Genomic DNA, 19567 nt, shown 5'->3' with positions numbered 1-19567 from the left:
GGTTTCTCAGGGCAGGTTCTATACTTTCTGTTCCTCTCTCTGGGGTTCAGCATCTTCACCCAGCATTTTTAGTGCATTGGGCAAAAACGGGCTTAGCCTTACTTCGGTACTTACTGTTTTGATTTATTTGCTTGTGAGAGCAGTAGCTATTCTATGTCTTCCTGAAATACTGGTTTTTTCCATGATGTTGTTACGGGTCCCTCAGTTGAACTCCTGAAATCACCTTGTTATCTTGAACAGAGCGTAGCTGTTGTGATAGTCCCTCGCAACAGTTCCCTGTTTGAGTTGGCAAATCTTTTCCTGAACTTGCTGTACCCTCCGGTAGATAAAGTGGCAATCTAAAAGCAACACAGGCTTCACACCAAAGGATCAGATTCAGGCTTCGCTGAGCACAGCTACATTTTTCTTTATTTTATTATTTATTTATTTTTACCTCCAGGCTTCTGTGCTTGCTGGTTTGCCTTTGCGAAAGTGCAGCTGCCCTGGATGCGTGTGCCGTGCTGCGCCGGCTGAAAAGACAAATGCTTTGCTTGTGCTCTGGTGCTAATGAGAGAGCAGACTTAAAATAATCCGTTTTCTTCTAATGTAAACAACTTTTGTGCTTCTGACATGAAAGATGAAAAGCACACCTCCTTTTAAAACCAGAGCTTGCTCCTTACGATTGTGGCAGCTTCATCAATTTTTTAAAAAATAAATAAATAATTTTATATGCTTCATATGAGAACTTCTTTTTAAGAAATACTATATGATTTCCATATTCTATACATTCATATTCTGCAAACAGGACCCCCAGCTGTTGTGCAGTACCTTTGGTAGATGCCTGTGACTCAGTAGAGCCCTCCAGGAACCATTAGAAAAGTATTTCCTGTCTCAGTTGTAAGTTTATACGCTCCTGTTCCAGTTTCCCCAGTCAGCTCTTGCATGAAATTCCGGTGGCCCGGATCAATGAGAAATTAAAATGTCCTTTCTTGGGCTGGGCAGCTAATTGGGAAAAAAAAGATATGGAATCATGAGTTTAGCGCAAAAAAGTTTGGTTTAGGTTGGATTTTGTGCTCTGCAGGAGCACAAATGAAAATTTGCTGTTCATTTTAAAGTTTATGCTTTTCATAAAATGCTGTTTTAAAGTTTAGTTTTCCTAAAAGATACGAATGGAGGTTTCCAGCCGAGGGAAGTGTCTCAAGTGGAACAAAACCTGCTGGCCGTGCCTGGGACCTGGGGGGCCGTTTTCTGTTGAGCAGAGAGCTGCGGCTCTGCCCTGGGGGATCAGGGAAACCTTCCCCGACAATTATTAGCTACATAATGCAATTAATTTTGGCTTGCCCATTTTGGTACAACTTTTGATTATTTTTTTTTTCTGCAGAAGTTCTCATTCTATAAGCTCCAGTGGCAGACTGCTGTATTAGCAATGCTTATTTCTGTGCTCATATATATTTTAATATACTCAAATTCTTAATTTCCTGGTGTTTCTAAGCTATCCTATGATGATACTTTCTGAGGGAGAAGAATCAGGGAATTGTCAGAGTTGGAAGGGGCCTCTAGAGATCATCTAGTCCGACTCCCCTGCTAAAGCAGGGCTGCCCAGAGCACGTCACTCAGGACTGCATTCAGGCAGGTCTTGAAGATCTCCAGAGAAGGGGACTCCACACCCTCCCTGGGCAGCCTGTTCCAGGGCTCTGGCACCCTCACCAAAAAGAAGTTTTTCCTCATATTTAAATGGAACTTCCTGTGTTCCAGCTTGTGCCCGTTGCCCCTCGTCCTGTCACTGGGAACCACTGGAAAGAGTCCGGCTCCATCCTCCTTCAACCCACCCTTTAGATACTTGTAAGCTTTAATAAGGTCTCCCCTCAGCCTTCTCTTCTCCAGGCTAAAGAGTCCCAGCTCTCTCAGCCTTTCTTCATAAGGGAGATGTTCTAGCCACCTCATCATCTTCGTAGACCTTTGCTGTACCCTCTCCAGGAGTTCCCTGTCCTTCTTGAACCAGGGAGCCCAGAACTGGATGCAGTATTCCAGTTGTGGCCTCCCCAGTGCAGAGTAGAGGGGGAGCCTCCCACTTCTACGTGATACCACAGCATCGATGTGTCTTCCTTTACTAAAAATTATTTCCGCAAAGTATTTGTTTAATTTTGTTCATTTTAAGTTTGTTAACAAAGCTTTTTAGATTTAATCATTTGGGAGTGTATTCTCCTATATTCTCTATAATTCTCCTAATTCTCTCTATATTCTCCTAATTCTTCTATAATTTTGTATTGCCGGTTAAGAAAGGAGAGTGTGCAAGAGCAGCAGGAAGGGTGAAGTGCAGGCAGAAATCCGCCCAGGAGGAGGGCACAGTGCCCGTAAGGAGTAGAGGTCTTGCTGTACACAAAAATAACGTGAAAACTGAGACGTAGACTTGTGTGCCTGAGGTTTGGATGTTAGTGACAGGGAATATACGTACTGAATAACCTGTGAACTCGCCTGTAAGCCACGTGCTCCGTTTAAAACCCTTCCATGATACCAGTGTCTTTAATTTCATCCTGTCAGTTGTTTAATTTCAGTTTTCTTTAAGGAAGGCATTGCAACCTGAAGGGTGATTTTAACACTGTCAGTTTGCCTGTTTTGAAGCTTCCTCTGCATCTCCGAGCTCTGCTGTACTCTAGATATGCTTCTAAACCAGCAAGAGGTAATACTGGTCATCCCGGGGCGATACTAAAAAGTCTCAGCAGTTGGTTATAAAGTGCGCCCTTTACCTAAAATAGTTTATACAAGCGTGAAGGTAACGAAAAAACCTTATTCTCTTTCTCATTCAAGCCATCTCATAGTGTTTCTTAGATATTTATGACAAAAATAATTGCTTGTTATCAGTTTAAAAAAAAAAAAAACAAAACACAACATTTTTTAAGATGAGTAAGCTAAAACCACTGTGATTCATCGTGTTTCTCAGAAACCTTGATCCCTGACCTCAGGGAAAGAGTAATCCCACAAAATACTTCATTCTTCATTGAGGAATTTTGTTTTTAAATGCTTGGTTCTTCAAATAAATCGTGAAAGACTTCATTAGGCAAGTGATTTGGTAGAATTACAAAGAAATGGGACCGGAGAGGTGCCCCTTCCAGTTCTAACAGAGTTCTGACAGCGAACGGCAACAGCAGCACAGAGGCAAATGCAGGGGTCAGGGAAATATTTAGATTTCTTTCAATTTTGCTAAGTCTAGCCAAAGGCCCTTTTTTAAGGTTTGGTAGAGGAGGGGATATTTCTTTTCTTTTGTTTCTTTTTTGCTTTCACTTGATTTTTAGGTTTTTAGGGTCTCTTTTTAGCTTTTTTTCCACGGGTATAGCTACAATTAAATACATAGTTTTCACAAGAATCTTCTTCTGGAGACCTGAAATTTGATTTTTACTTTTCCCGGTGTCCTTTGCACCTTGCTTCATCGTGATTAAGAGACTTGTAATAACTCCAGGTCTAAATGAGATGGGATTTAAGTTACGTATGTACAGCCCAACAGCAGCCCCAAAAATTAAGCTGGAGAGGGGCTGATCCCCTGATTTCCATAGATACTGGGGATATAGGTACCTTGCAGGGCTACTTTCTTCCTGTGTGCTCAAACACCCTTTGCAGGGAGGCTGGAAAAAGAGAAGAGCTTTTCATGCTATTTATGCTGATCTCGTAACTTAATACCCTGCTTGAAGATGCCCAGTGGAGGCAGAGGGTGATGCAGGAATTTTCATGGAGTAAAGTAAGTTTTCATAACAAACTTTCTGTCAATAAATCTGTTACGTGGTATCATTTAATCATAAGGAAAGCTTCCTTAAGAAGAGCTCTTTTTCCCTATTTCTTTCCAAATTGTGAAGCATTTGGCATATCCTGAACCTCCTGTCTCTCACATCAGTTTATCAACAGATTACTCAGAGTAGTTAGTAGCTATTTAGCATGCAAGCATAGCAGAAACGTTATTTATATTGTATTTGGTGTAGATGTGAGATGCCTCTTCCTAAGAGCTAGGAGACTGGCTGAATCAGTTCCCCAGTAGATTAACTGGAGGAGATAGTGGGCCACTGTCTTGTGGCTTTGGTTTTTCGAGAGGAGGTGAGTTTCCGTAGCGAACTATCTATTTATACCAGCTCGCAGCCCACTGATTTTCACCCCGATTGTTTTTGCATTCCAGACACATTCCTGTACTCCCCAGTAATAACTTTGAGCTTGAGGGAAGTTTGAAATGTAATCAGCTAGTTATTAGCACGAAGCCTGAGACTGGTTTTTTTTTTCAAAAGATGAAGAAATCAAATATGGGACATGAGCTGACGGAGGGGCTGGTTGTTGGGGGCTTGCTTTGGTATGGAGCAGGCTGCCAGGTTTGGTCCAAATGTGGAGAATAATAATAGATGATTTATGAAATATTCAAACCTTGGAACAACAGAAATGCTGATTTTTACCCGTGTCTGTTTTATGTCATTAGAAAGACTTCTGCTTGCCTGTCAGCCAGTGGTGTTAGTATCTCCTTTGGTCTTAAAACTAGGTTTGAGTATCAGCACTGGGCAAAGACTCGTTGCTCTTTGTATGGGGGTGAACTCATTTTGAACACAGGAACAAGCCAAAGGAATATGTCAGCGGACTTGCATTTGGAGAACGTTTTGTTTCACCGCATGTTATTTGATGTCATTCACACTAGGTAGATTTAGTGACAAGATGTAATCATGATCAAGCGAATCCATTGAGTAACAAGTGACAAATCTCAACATTCATTTCATCAGGAGGTTTACCATTTGGATACATGAAAGAATTAATTACATGTTCTATATTTTATGGGCATGTCTTGTCTAAGTTGTGATTAATCTATCATGTTAATCTATGCATGTGATAAAGCATTTGAAGAGGATGCTTGAAGTGAAGTTGAACGTCTCCTGATGCAGGGGTTGGGCTCCTGTTTGTGATGGGATTGAGTGATGGGATGAAGACCCTCAACAGCTACTCATGATAGAAGGTTTGTTCTCTGTCCTTGTAGCTGGGGGATGGAGGTGTCATCACCCTTCTTGCCTGTCATGTTGTCTTCTAGTAATAAGAGATGCAGCGTACTCCATTGGGCAGTGATATAATGGGAGAGGGCAGTAGATGTCCTAGAAGAGCCCTTATTATGGTGGTTTTCAGCCTGTTGTGGTTTGCAGGCTCCTATGAGTATGGGTGCTGTGGCCCACTTAAAGACTCAAAGCCAGCTCTCAGCAGACTCATTTCCCTTGGGTTTTGTTCACAGACCCTTAATAATTATTCCATAAATTCACGGAGTCTAAGGATGTCAGGTGAGAACAACTGGAAGTTGAATGAGCTGTTGGGTGAGACCCTTCCAGTGGAGATGCTGTGTCTGTTTCATCAGCGTAACGAGCCAGGAGCGGTGCACCCTCCGCACGGGGTGGTGGGTGCTGTCTTGAAACCAGCCATCACTGGAGCTGTCATGTCCTTGAGGGTCTGCTCCGTGGTCGGTCTCCACGGTGGGTTTAGTGCAGTGTCCTGGGTAAAAGGGATCCATGTTGGGGATCCAACCTGGAGTCCGAAACCACGGCTGCCACAGGACGAGGAAGGGGATGGTTAACGTGTTGTGTAAGGACTAGAGTTTGTCTGACTGTTAGACACAGAGGAAATGGAAGGAATTTCAGAAACGTTTTGACTGCGTGAATAAACATAGTTCTGGAAATATTTCCTTTTTAACTGTTTTGCGACTTTCAAATTCTTTTTATTTTGGAGTGGGATTGTTCATGTATTTTACTTAAGGAAGGGAAATAAACTGTCTGAAAAGATGCTCTCTCCTTGGGGGAGACACAACACTCAGTAGCTCTTCTCAGCAGTGGCTCTGAAATTAATCTTTCTTTTGTGCTAGAAACACTGCAAATATTCTGTGGTTGAAGTTTGCCAATTAAATTAAAAATACAGTTGTATAGCGATCCATACGTGGTGGCTCCACTTCGGGGTTTCTTCTTCACCACCTTAGCAGTGTTTATACTGCTACTGTATATTGTTATTCTGAAGTGCCTCCCGCAGCAGTTTTATTTGCATTAATTTTATTTTTCAGTACTGAATTAGTAACCATTTAAAACTGCCAGCCACATGTAAACAAGTGGTGCATAAGTTATTCATAACAACTTACCTTGAAGTACAAGCGCCTGTTTGTATTGCACAAGGCCCAGCGTTGGGGGAATTGTGAAATGGCTGAATTCGGGAGCGCGACATCATTTCTATTCATCTGGTTTCTTGTAGCCCGTTTGAATAAATATCTCGCTGCTCGCACGATTCCCACAGCCGGCGATCCTGGTGCTGGGATTGCTGGATTGCCGGGTTGTTGGGAGATGCTGGCTCCGCTCCAGTCCCTCTGCCACGTGGTGAGCAACGTTTCTGCAGGCTCTGTCGGAGCTCTGCTCGCTCACTGCATCGCTCTTCGGTTCTGACCAAAGAGCAGCAGAGCTTGGATGGGGGGAAAAAAAAATAAATAATCGTTATTAACTTATTTAACAATAATGAAATATATTTAACAAATGCTTGATCCAAACATTAATTCTTCAAACTGTGCTGGTAGGCTCTGATGACAGGTGAAAAAATGATGAGGGTGGTGGTGAGAGCCTGGCCCATGTTGCCCAGAGAAGCTGTGGCTGCCCCATCCCTGGAGGGGTTCAAGGCCAGGTTGGAGGGGGCTTGGAGCAACCTGGTGTGGTGGGAGGTGTCCCTGCCCAGGGCAGGGGATTGGAACTCAATGATCTTTAAGGTCCCTTCCAACTCTAACCATTCTATGATAATCTTTTCCTTTACTTTGAAAACTGATACAGAGATGTAATTTTTAAAAAATTAATATGCTTATTTTTAATGCAGGAATTATCTGTGATACGCAAATTTATTTCTTTTGATTTGATCCCTTAAGGACAAATCTTCTGGTTTTTTTCAGAGTACAGCTTAGGCTAGTCAAGTTAATGAAGTGTTATTCAAGGTAACGGCAGTGAATGTACTTCGATAAAATTTCACAAAACGTTCTCATTGCCTGGAGAATATTTCTGAGTCATTCTTTTCAATGAAGTATTTAGGGCTACTTGCAGAGTGCAGGGGGGTCGTCTTTATAAAGATGCCCCAGTGCAAATAAGCAGGGATGGAGAAAAGCTGGCCAGAGTTTGTAGGGAAGGTGAATAGCAGCAGCGGTGGTGTGCATTTCCTAGAGCCCTGCCTTCTCAAATAAATGCTTTTATTTTGGTTTTTGCTTTTTGTAATAGGAAGAGGTGATGAGTTACGTGCGAATATCCAGTACTGAGGAAAGGTTAAACGAGGAGGGTTTGGAAACGTGTGAGTTAGAGTTTTCATATATGTGGTCACAAAGACGCCTGAGATGATATAATTTGACTGAAGTGAAAATGTGGGTGCTTGCTGTGTGTTTCCAATATTATTTGATCAGTTGCTTGGAAAAAAACTATTTGAAAACTGCAGATGACAGAACAGTGTCTGGTTTTTACTTTACCTTTTAAATGTCAGGCTGGGAATTTTTAACAGTGACCAACCAAAAAACAAGTTGCACGTGCAGGGCCCACCAGCTCACAGTAGGTTTGCACGTGCTTTTTAATTGATGTAGGTTTCTTTGCAGTTGCAGGGTTCTGCACGAGGGCATAATTAGCCCGTAGGATTGCCCTGGCTTAAATAAAATGCTGATTTAGCATGTCCAATCCAGACTACCTGAGTTATGCAAGAGGGAAAGAATTTGCCTGATTGTAGTCCTGTCAACACAAAGAGATTGCACCAGTATAACAAAATAGACTTCTAAAGTCTTGTTTAAATTGGTGCGTGCTCTTGTCTGGATTCTATTAAAAAAATGTTCGTACCGAGAGCCACAATAGCTCACTCTGTTACCAAGGGCCGGAGCAGGCTCTAGTTGCATCAGACTATTGTGGTTTTTTTAATTGGATTCCTTTTGTGCATCCTGCACGCTTGCAATTCTTCATTTTGAAAATATCCATCAAAAAGATAGGTGGCATCTTCCAGTCGCGAGTGAAATTTTCCTGGGTGGGATTTCTAATCGACTTCTAACTGCTCTCAATCTGGCCATGCCTTTTTAGTTTAAAATAAATAAATTCCCATTCCTGAGAGTCTGGAGCTGACGAAACTTTTGGTTGGAGCCTCTCTCTCTTCCACTCACTAAATTCCGCCTGTGTTTTGCCGAGGCTGGTCCAGCCCTCCGTAGTTCCCGAGCTATGCCAGCCAGTATGTGGGCAGAAGAAAATTTAATACATAAGATGTGTTTCTGGGATGCTTGTGGCTTTGTATAATTGTCCTGTCTAGAGGAGTGGAATTTTTCTTGAAAAATCCTCCTCTTTCCCTAGATCTCTGCTTTAGAATGCTGCTGGTTAAATAGACTGGTTGAAGTCCTTGCCTTGGAGATAGCCCTGGTGCAGTTTGCTGATTGCTTCTTTCTCTCCCACGTTTGTAAAACATAGTTTTAAGTTGGAAACAGTTTTTTGTTTATTCAATACTAAAATAAAAAGAAGCTTTGGAAGTATATGCTACGTATCCCCAAAGGATCGTTGCGCTCTTTGAACAACGTGGAATGTCAGAACTTCCCACGTGTGCAAATTCACCAGGGAAACGCTGACAGATGCCTGACGGAAAGCTTGGATTGAAGGGACTATACGGGAAGCTTCTCCCACAGGCTCTCTCCAACATCTTGCTGGCTTCCATGCCGTTATCCTGGCCTGGCCACCAGCAGTAATTTAACGTAGGTACAGGGATGCACGTAATGCAAGTGCGTTACGGAGGAGCTCCTGTGCTCCTGCTTTTGTTGAAGTGGAAGGTTAGGCAGAAGTTAAGGCTGGTTATTGCCTTTGCCATCTGGATTTGAACTTTGAGGGACTTTCTTGTCGATTATGAAGGGGTTGGAGATGGACACACCAAACCCACATTTGCACCCTAAAAAGAAACTGGAAGAAAAATTCTCTCTTTAATGTCTTTGAAAGACTTTACAGTGTTGTGACCTTATCGTTTTTCTTAAAGAGAGTCCCTAGCACGCCCAAACAGGCACGTTGGATATCTAAAAAGTATTTGCATCTGCTTTACATCACTGCAAAGAGGCTGTGTGTCTCCATAGCACAGCTCACAACCTACAGTGGGTGTAGCATGAGCTGGGCAGTGCTAGAGAGTGGCTTTACCAGGCCTGGGATTGCTCAGTTCTCATCCCTTCTGCCCTTCGGCCTTTCCAGTTTCTTCACCGCTTGGTACCTCATTCAAATCCAGCCAGTGAACCAAATGTTGAATTTCTAAACGGGCTGTATTAATAGTTAGATTTAATTTCTGAGTCATTATTCTTTAGGTGTACTTTCAGAAGAGGTATTCTGTGATAATATTCCTGTGATAGGAATATTACAATTTTTGAAGAAGTTTGAACCCCCTGAAGAAGCCGTGCCCCCGTGGGCTTGCTTGGCTCTTGTTTTGGCAGCTAAATTGTTCAAAAATTTCATTTTCTCTCATCGGGCTTATTCCTTCCCAGCTGCTGAAATTAACACAGAGGGCAAAGGGTTTGTCAATAAATTTGAAGAATAATGCCAGTAAGATAATAGCAGATGCTTTTTCACATGTGTTATAGCATCACGGCATTTGTTTTCACAAAGGTATCACAAAGACCAGGAGCTCAGGAGAGCTTACAGAAGGATTGAGCAGTGTCAGTAAAAGCCAGACAGTATCTTTACCAGTTAATCCCAAATCTCCTAGACCTAGAATTGGGCCTTCTTTCCTTTAAATGTAGACACATCATATATCTCTTAGGTTTTACGAGGAATCCTTAGGGTAGACATAATCTTTAATCTGCAGCACAGTACTAAATTTGACTTCAGGCTTCCCTTGTGGAGCAGGTGATTTCCCCTGGCAAGACTGAAAAAATCCCAGGCTTACCTTTTGACTCAAACCTCACCTGTGTTGGGTGAAAAATGAGTTCAAACCCAAGAGTCGTTCCAGGGAACAGGCTCGTCCGCTGTTCGCTTTCAGGCCACGGTCGGTGGCAGCTGGGCACCGGGAAAGCTGGTGGAGCAGAGAGTAAATCCGGGCAGTTGTAAACCCCGGGGGTAGGGATTAGTCTTGCTCCTCAGCCTGTCTTTCATTTTGCCAGTAAAGTTTAAAAATACATACGTAAATATATTCCTGAGCCAACAGTGGTAGCTAGACCTTTGTGTTTTGGATTTGCCGAGGCTTTCTTCTGCCCCGTATTTTTTGTTTGGTGGTTTTTTGTTTTTTTTTTTTTATCCCACACAGGTGAGAAGAAGATAAAAGAGGCAGGAGGAGGACGGACCAGCAGCCCGTGACTTTATTTCTGCAGTTCGGCTGTAAATATAGATCGTGGGTTTGGGTACAGGGTTCCCCACTTAAAACTGGCAGATGTTGAATGCCAAAATTACACATATGTTGTCGATCAGCGTTTTCCAAGCCCACCGATGTCCGTTAGCTGATCAAAAGTAAGCATTTTGCTAAACAAAAGAGGCATAAGAAAAACAGTGTTTTTCCATAATATAGAAGATGCCTCTGGTTTCTCTGGCTCTTTGCGATTCATCTTTGGACTTTATGAAGATAGGTCTGAGGTTTTGGGTTTTTTTGGAGTTTCTTTTGTGTTTTCTGCCTATAAAGTTCTGTTTCTTATTACCATTGTTTCTCCTTTCCAGAGACCTAAGATAACAAGTTGGCTCGTAAATTCCCTTTCTAATTTTAGCCACAGGAAATGTTGCTCCATACATTCAAAGTGCTTTTCCAGGTAGAATCCAGGCGTTCGGGGTTACGTGCTTTTGTTTGCCCTGAGCTGGAAGTGGTTTCTATGGGTTAGGAGGTGGGACTTACTTCATCGGAAATGCAGCTTAGAGAGAATTACTTTGATTTTTTTGTAAAGTCACCCAATGTCATCTTGCACAGCCCTGCAGTGGGAGCGACAGAAAATGCCTATTGATTTAAAAGACAGCAATGTGCGTTTGGTTTCCGGCTTTATTGCTGAAATATCTGGAGATAAAAAGTTGAAATTCAGGTCTACAGCAGGACAATTCTTAAGAGTATTTTTAGGGCTTTAAAAAAAATAATATCTCAATTTATTATTTTTTTTTTATGTCAGTCTACATAGCCATTTCCCAGACCGGGAGGATGCATTGTGTCTGACTTTCCTGGAACTTCCACCACTGTTTTCCAAGAAGTACGGATATTGTAACGTGGGTTTTTTTTAGATTGTATTTAATAATATTGAAGTGTTAGTAAACTGCTGTGGTGTGTAATGTTGCACACAAATCATATGTCACACAGAAGCGGTAGAAGTTTGCAAGCATTTTGTATAGGGATTATAAGAATTAACATAAAAGTCTTCCTTAATTGTCTGTGAAGAAATCTGCTGGCTTTGGCTCTGATGGGACCAGGTTGCTTTCAGGCGTGAAGACAACAAGAGGAAGGGACTGTGCGATGCAGGACATCTCTCTTTGGGGTCTTCTGCGCCCATTGGACCCTGCAGCACAAACCTCTCCTGCTGGATTTGAGAGCTCAGGTCCATGTGCTGAGGGAAGGGTGCAGGTTTTTGGAGCCTGTCCCTGGTACCTGGAGAAAGGACGGCAAGAGGGAGATGATTCTGCCCCTCTGCTTTGTTCTGGGGAGACATCCCCAAGTGCTGTCTCCAGCTCTGGGGCCACCAACATCAGAAGGACACGGAGCTGTTGGAGCGGGGCCAGAGGAGGCCACGGAGATGCTGGGAGGGCTGGAGCCCCTCTGCTGGGAGGACAGGCTGAGAGAGTTGGGGGGGTTCAGCCTGGAGAAGAGAAGGCTCCAGGGAGACCTTAGAGCCCCTTCCAGTCCCTCAAGGGGCTCCTGGAAAGCTGGGGAGGGACTCTGGATGAGGGAGGGGAGCCCTAGGAGGAGGGGGAAGGGTTTGACACTGAAAGAGGGGAGATGGAGATGAGATGTGGGGAAGAACTTCTTTGGTGTGAGGGTGGTGAGAGCCTGGCCCAGGTTGCCCAGAGAAGCTGTGGCTGCCCCATCCCTGGAGGGGTTCAAGGACAGGTTGGAGGGGGCTTGGAGCAACTTGGACTGGTGGGAGGTGTCTCTTGGAGCGACCTCATCGAGTTGCAATGTAGAATAACTACTAGAGCGTGGCGTTTCTGCTCTCACAACTCTGACAGTTCACTTGATGAAAAGAAGTTTCATGGGGATATTGCAACCCCTGTGATTACCCAGTTTGGATTTACCAGGTGCTGTTGTTGGGGAAGGACGTTCCTCTGAGCATTTGCTTCTCTCTTCATTTCAACACACACGAGTATTTTAATCATTAAATTATTAGAAGCCTCAAGAAGAACTTGCTGAATTTATTTCTTAAGTGTAACAATCTTTTGCCAAATTAAGATTGCAAAATAGAAGGGGAAAAAAAAATGATCCTTATTTAGATTTAAAGTTAACACGCTTCTTGGCACTGCGTCTGGCGTGGTTAGTGGGTACCTCACTGCCGGTGCCTCGGTTGGAAGGTGGACCTTCCTAGGGATGGAGTCTGTCTAGGAAAAGGATTTTAATTTTCCTATTCATCCGTTTTCAGATCTGCTCTCTAGTGAAATATAAAGTGAATGTTTCTGTCCTTCAGTTTCTAATGTATTTTGAGTTGTATCTTGTGGGCAGTTGATCCTTTTAGTCCAGTGTCGCCGTGCAGCACCACTGGGCTCTGGGGGTCCGGAGCCTTGCTGAGCTTTTGCTGGTTCTGGGGTTTCTTCTTGTGGTTTAAAGTACCAGTTCCCAGCTCAAGAGCGTTCTGCTGGGGCGGGAGGAAGAGGTTTGCGTGAGTGGGTCTAATAACGTTGAGAAAACAGTCCCCATAAATACAGATTTGGCAACTGTTGAATTTTAAGAATGAGGGAGAATATTCGCTATTGAAAATCATCTTTAGATTCAGCAGCAACTTGGACCCGACGGATGCTAAAGCTACTGGAATGATGATATCTCTGTGTTATTCCTTGCGTAAGCTTTAGGTTATGTTAGTACCTTAAAAATTATTTAAGCTTTGACTTAAGGAAAAAAAGTTAGGGGAGAGAGATGCCAAAAACAAACTGCAATTAAAAGTACATTTCTAGTCACTCTTTACTGTTACTTGCCTGTCACATTACATTCCAGAAATTGCAGTTAATAATTTATTTTACAGAGCGGGTCGGAGTCTAATGGAATTGTATAGCAGCTTATTTTATTGTATGAGGAAATCTAAATGTAGGTCTCCCTTTCCTTTCCCTGGAGTGGCAGTGGCTGAATACCAGTTTTTTGGCTCCCAGATTTTTGGCAAAGTGTGAAGATGATGTCTTTAAAAGGCATTGAGCAAGCTTTTTATTGTATTTCTAAAAAGAGAAAGAGCACGAGCTGATTGATTGCAGAGAAGCTTAAACCCAAAAGTGAGTTACCACCCATCAGCTCGGAAAGAAAGGAGCTAAAGCCAATGCTGAATTGCAAAGCTTTTATTTTTTTCACATGAGCCTGCTGTACCACTACTACTTACTTGTATCAGAGTTATATAAAATGAGATATTAAATTATTGAAAGATAATAGGTAAGACTTCATCACGGCAGACTGCGGCAGGTGATTAAAGTGACTTTCTGGATGGAAAGTAATTCTTGCTCTCACGTGGGAGTGAGAGTCACTGGCTTTTATGGGATGAAACAGTTCTCATGCACATTCTAATTTTGCGAGGTAAGAGACTGCAAAAGTAGAAGGTTGCAAAATTAGAGCTCAATTAGTTTCGTACATTTATACTTAATTATTTGGAAAGGAATATGATTAAACAATTAAATTCTGTAGACGCTAAGGGAAATGATGGAAAGATAAATAATGAAGAATTGTTAATATAAAGAATTTGGCAAAAGGGGCATAATTAAAATAATTTGGATTTTATTACATCAATACAAGGAATGTTACTAGTTTTAGAGGCCAGAGGGCTGTGTTCTGGGCAGTGGTTATTCTGCAAAGAAAGGTCACCTGTAAGTTAAATGCTGTTTCCCATACTGCAACTAAAAAGGTGAAGCGATTCACGGAGAGAGGAACAGGAACAGATAATCAGAGTGGGATTATATTTTTATTAAATGAATTGATAAGACAATGACTGAAATACTGCCATCAGGTTTTGGTGTCTCTTACTTCTGCAAAGGGTTTCAAAAGCATTTGAAGTTCATTAGACGGGGACACGAGAAGTTTGACACGTTCAGTTTGCCAGGGAGAAAGTAATTTTCCTGTCCGCTATCAATAGAGGGCTAAAAAGTTTCCGTTCCATCAGGTGAAGCATCAAAACCTGAAACTCGAATTTTTACCAAGGAACTTGCCTATTTTGCCAAGGAATTGCTTACCAACTTTTGTATTAATCCCCAGTCTTTGAGATCTCCTGTAGGAGAAGGCTTCCCATCTTTAAAGATGGATGGAAGGATGCCCTCTGCTTCTGTAAAAATCGGATTAGACTGGTGCAACAGCAGCTTCTGGCCTGAAGTCATAAGGATAAATGAACTGAAATGAAGAAAATTAACAACTTAATTAAGGACTCGAAGTACCAGAAGGTCTTTTCTCTCCCTTTCCCCATTGCTTCCCAGCAAGTGACTTCCTACTAGTGACTTGAAATGGTTTTTCTCTAAAAACAGCTATAGCGGAGGATGGCAGCGTTGGTCCAGCCTGTCCCGTCCCAGTGTGACCTGGAGGTGGGCAGGGGGCTGGCAGGGGGGCAGCCCTCAGGCAGGGACCCCCTCTCTCTGCCAGTCCCAGCCCCTGCCCACCCTCCTGAGCTGCCCGTTCGCTCTGCAGCCACTGGGGTTTCCCACGCTACCAAACCCAGGTTGAAGACTGGGATGTTTATACACAGCCTTATTTATACTTCTGTTTATTTTTGTGCATACAGAAAATAATTTGTGGGTGAGCGCATGCATATTTTGGTGGTTTGTTTTTTTTATTGTTAATAGTATTATTTAGTATTTGGGGCAGTTTTCTGGTTTTATAAGTTCAGAGAAATGCCATTGATTAAAAAACAAACAAACAAACAAAAAACAAACAAACAAACAAAAAAAAACCCCAACAAAACAACTATCTGAAGAAAGGAGCCAAGTAGAGAAATACGCTAATGCTTCTAAAATTCAACAGGTAGTAGGACTAATAAGCTCAGTTCTGTGGAGATCTCACCTGTTAACTATGTTGTACAAAAATACACTTTACAAACGCTGTAATTGAAATTTGAATTTCGATTACAAACAAAATTCAGATTTCTTGACTTGAGAATGGCTGTATTCAAGAAATGAGAGTTCTGGCTGTTACTCTTTATAACGCTTCCAGATTTTCAGAGCTTGAAGAGCAGTGAAGGAAACGACTTGTGTTTCTCAAAGATAAACGATGTAGCTCATTTTTCCCCCGGGGCAGAAAACACTATGTACGTTAAATTGGTGTGTTGGGGGGTGGGATGTCGCAGCCAGTTCCCCGTCTTTGCTTCCAAGAGCCGTCTCTGGAAAACGCAGAAATACACTGCAAGATAAAGCCTACCAGAGTACAGATTTGAGGCGGTCTTATTTTTCAGCATTTATTTTGAATAAATTTGGGGGAAGGCAATGAGCGTAAGTTTGAGACTGGCAGGAGGGGAAGGAAGGGCGAGCTTTGCCTTTAGAAATGACAGTATAAGCATCTCGTAGCGCTTTCCTCGTTGCCGTGTCTTGAGTTACATCGTTGCGCAGCAACATGCACCAAAAATTGCACCGGTTTTGCTGGTTTTCACATAAAATAGCAGCTCCTCCGTTGTTGGGCTTATTCATTTAATATTGCTGCGTTGCCTAATTGGTATTAACATGCTGCATGGTGGTGTGAAGGTTTTTCACTCCATACACCCTTTGTGCGGAAGGCGACAGTGTTGATCGTACTAATTCACTGGAGATGTAGCATGAGGAGGAAAACTGTTCTCCTATAATACATTTTAGTTACATGGATACAGTTCTACCGAATTAATGGCCCCCGTTTTTTATTCCGAAGTGTTTCAGACTGAATGTAGGAGTCGCTTTGCAAAGTGGCACAGAGTTGCAAGAACACTAAAGCAAATCGACTTTTCCTGTCATAAAGAGGATTTAATAACAAAGAAAGTATGGAGTAGGCAATGTAAGTGAAGTTCTGTAAAGACAAAAGATGTTTACACCTCCTAATTTTCCAAAACAACATTTTTTTTTTCCCCTTATTTGCTCTCCTGAGACGCTGACCTTGCGCTCGGCGCCAGGAGCATCTCTGCCGACTTCTTCCCAAAGGTCTGTAGCGATGCTGCAGGATATTGGCTTTTCTTTGTCCTATTTCAAACTACCCGTCTTGAGTAACGCTCCTTGTTCAGCAGACGTGGCGGGGCTGGGGAGCACGAGGAGGTAATCAAGAGATTTTTTTTTTTTTTTTTTTTTATATAGTTCTGAGCCATTTTAGCCAACTTGAAACCCTGCAGCTAAAGCCCGTGGGACAAAGCGGGTGGGGGCGGCGCTGGGCTCCCACTGCCCTTTCAGGTTGGGGCGAAGGTGGATTCTGCTTTCCAAAACACGTTTTCAATTCCTGGCGTACGTACCGTAGCTCTTTCCCTTTTTCCTCGGTGTGGAGCTCAAACTGGAGATAATTTTACTGTGTGCAACAGCTTGACGAAATAATTATGCTGCGCAGCACTGTAAGACATAAAACGTGCCTTTCTGAAAATACAAAAAACCCAAAGAAAATGTGTTTGCTTAGAAAAAAAAAATACAACAGAGGAATAATAGTAGTCTTAAACCAATCTTGTTGCTTTAAGGTAGCTTTTAAAAATAGGAATAGTAAGCTTAATGCTCTAGCTTTTACCACAGTAAACATATAATTGTAAGCTGATTGTGGTGAATTCCTTAAACGACAACCCCCATCAGTATAGGTTTTAAAGAGGCAGCCCTACATCTGGAAGCCAGCAGCGGCTCAGGATTTATTAAGCAGCGCTGCCAAATAAAATCCGAGCGCTACTATAAGCTATATAAAATAGAAATAGATTGGCTATAGCGTAACATCTCGAGAAGGCGAGGGAGTGCTCTGGAGCTTGGGGAGGCTGCGAGAGCACCGGAGCCTTCCCAGCGGTTGGGGTGGTGGGTACGGATGTGGGGTTCTGCATTGTTTGTCAAAGCGTTCAGGAGCTTAATTTACTAGGGGAATAAACAGAGAAACTGCAAAATTGCTATTTGTATGTCTAACTTACTGTTATTAGAAAGGTTACAGATGAAGTACTGTCTCTGTTACATATTACCAGTGTAGGGTGCTACACCCGGGGAGGAATAACCCCCTGCACCAGGGCAGGTTGGGGCTGACCTGCTGGAGAGCAGCTCTGAGGAAAAAGAGCTGGGAGTCCTGGTGGACAACAGGATGCCCATGAGCCAGCAATGTGCCCTTGTGGCCAAGAAGGCCAATGACATCCTGGGGTGCATCAAGAAGAACGTGACCAGCAGTTGGAGGGAGGTCATCCTCCCCCTCTGCTCTGCCCTGGGGAGGGCCCATCCGGAGCACTGGGTCCAGTTCTGGGCTCCCTGGTTCAAGAAGGACAGGGAACTGCTGGAGAGGGTACAGCAGAGGTCTACGAAGATGATGAGAGGACTAGAACATCTCTCTGCTGAGGAGAGGCTGAGGGACTTGGGTCTTTTTAGTCTGGAGAAGAGCAGACTGAGGGGGGATCTGATCAACGCCTATAAATACTGAAAGGGTGGGTGTCAGGAGGATGGGGCCGGTCTTTTTTCAGTGGTGCCCAGTGACAGGACAAGAGGGAACGGGCACAAACTTGAACATAAGAAGTTCCAACTCAACACGAGGAGGAACTTCTTTCCTGTGAGGGTGGCAGAGTCCTGGAAGAGGCTGCCCAGAGAGGTGGTGGAGTCTCCGTCTCTGGAGACATTCAAACCCCACCTGGACATGTTCCTGTGCAACCTGCTCTTGGTGGCCCTGCTCTGGCAGAGGGTTGGACTGAATGATCTCCAGAGGTCCCTTCCCACCCCATATCATTCTGTGATTCTGTGATTACAGACGAAAAAAAGTTTATGGTTTATGAGTGAATGCCCTTAACATAAGGAACAGAAACCTGCCCTCTTCTTCCAAGGGCTGCAACTTGACATATTTATTTCCATCTCTCATCCTGGGGATGGCAGCAATCGAGTGCAGTCGATGGCTGTGACAGTCATGTGTCTGCCTGCAGCCGGGTGACAAGTATCAGAAAAAGGGAGGGGGGCGACACGCAGCTGACCCAAATACAAGCCCAGGGGCCATCCCATGAGCCAGAGGTCGGCTGCACGATCCCACGGGACAACAGGCTCCGGGACCACAGAATGACCAGTGCTTTCCAGTTCTGCTGATGACCTCCACGCATTTCAGAGCATGTCAGTGCCCTTCCTTGCTGAGTGGGAGGTTTCCCATGCGGTGGCAATAAAATTAACTCACTTGAATTCAGAAAGCAGTGGGATTAGTAGCTCCTTCTTAGCCTTTGTGCCTAGAAATAACCCAGAACATCCTAACGCAAAGTTTCAAAGAAGTAAAATAAGCGATATTCTAAACAAAATTCAGATCTTTTGGTTTTTGAACAGGTTTTTGATACAGCTCAGCTTGATACAATGTGGTATTTACCAGCCTGGCCTTTAATATTGGATCTGCCTTCCAATTATGCTTCAATTCATCCAACAGTTGCAGAGAGTGTGTGTGGGCGTACGTGCGAGAGAGGAAGATTGATTTTGTTCTTTAAAATTGTGAAGTCTGCACTAACTATGAAAACCCATCAGAATTTCTAGCACTTAAACGCCATTTCCTTTCTCAATGTGCTACCGGCATTAAGCAATCTTCACGACGTCTCTCTGACAAATGGAGAGTGCCAGTGGAGGAATATATGCTGATTTTTTTCAGAAGTAGAATATTAACACAGATATCACTGAAAACCAGGCTGCAAATCCTTTCCAGAAGTAAAGAGTTAATGTGAGAGCTCAAATTACAACTTGGAAGCGAATACATAAGGTCTTAACTCTGTTTTTTCGGAAGTCCACGCGTGAAAATGGAATGAATAAAGAAAGTACACGTCAGTCCTGGCTGTTGCTGTGTATTGGAGTAGTCTCTTGTGTCCGGGACAGCAGATGTTGGGCAATCCTAATTGCCACCGCTTCACACAGAGCATCTTTATATTCCTGGTGGGATATAAAGCCACTGTCTCTTTTTGTGTGCTGTATTCCTGAGCCTCGATAGTGCTTTGATAGTTGCTGTATTTCACATCTGAGAAGTCCAGAGCAGTGTTAGTTTTGTCTTTCTGCAGTTCTGACTGTTCATTTCTTTTTCTTCTGTAGGTTTGAAGACCTATCTCATCTCTGGTCAGAAGGTGAAGGAGCCCCACTGCAGCTGCTCCCAAGCTTTGCTTCCCGGCTTGGAGTCCGGAGAGGGAGCCAGGACACAGGGAGCATCATCAGCCGAGAACGCTGGGGACTTGTCAAAGACTCTCAAACACGTGGAAAAACCTAAGGTGAGTTCTTGTTTCAAAGCCAAGCAGCATAGATCTCCAACTGGGCAAACCAGGGAGAGATGTGGGGATCCTTACAGGTTTGCTTATGCATTGGGATATATA

The 19567-nt window shown here is 43.3% G+C and overlaps 1 protein-coding gene across 1 annotated transcript in view; it reads left to right on the top strand.

Moving 5' to 3' along the window:
* The window catches only part of ADCY9 (adenylate cyclase 9), a 90424-nt gene that overhangs the window by 29598 nt on the left and 41259 nt on the right, over positions 1–19567 (top strand). The window contains exon 2 of the mRNA XM_074158259.1: positions 19293–19465. Within this exon, the coding sequence (XP_074014360.1) occupies positions 19293–19465 (173 nt within the window). The remainder of the gene's footprint in view (positions 1–19292; positions 19466–19567) is intronic.

The sequence above is a fragment of the Numenius arquata genome, chromosome 14, assembly GCF_964106895.1.
Source record: "Numenius arquata chromosome 14, bNumArq3.hap1.1, whole genome shotgun sequence".
Taxonomy (NCBI): Eukaryota; Metazoa; Chordata; class Aves; order Charadriiformes; family Scolopacidae; genus Numenius; species Numenius arquata.
This window is presented reverse-complemented; position numbering and strand designations above follow the sequence as displayed.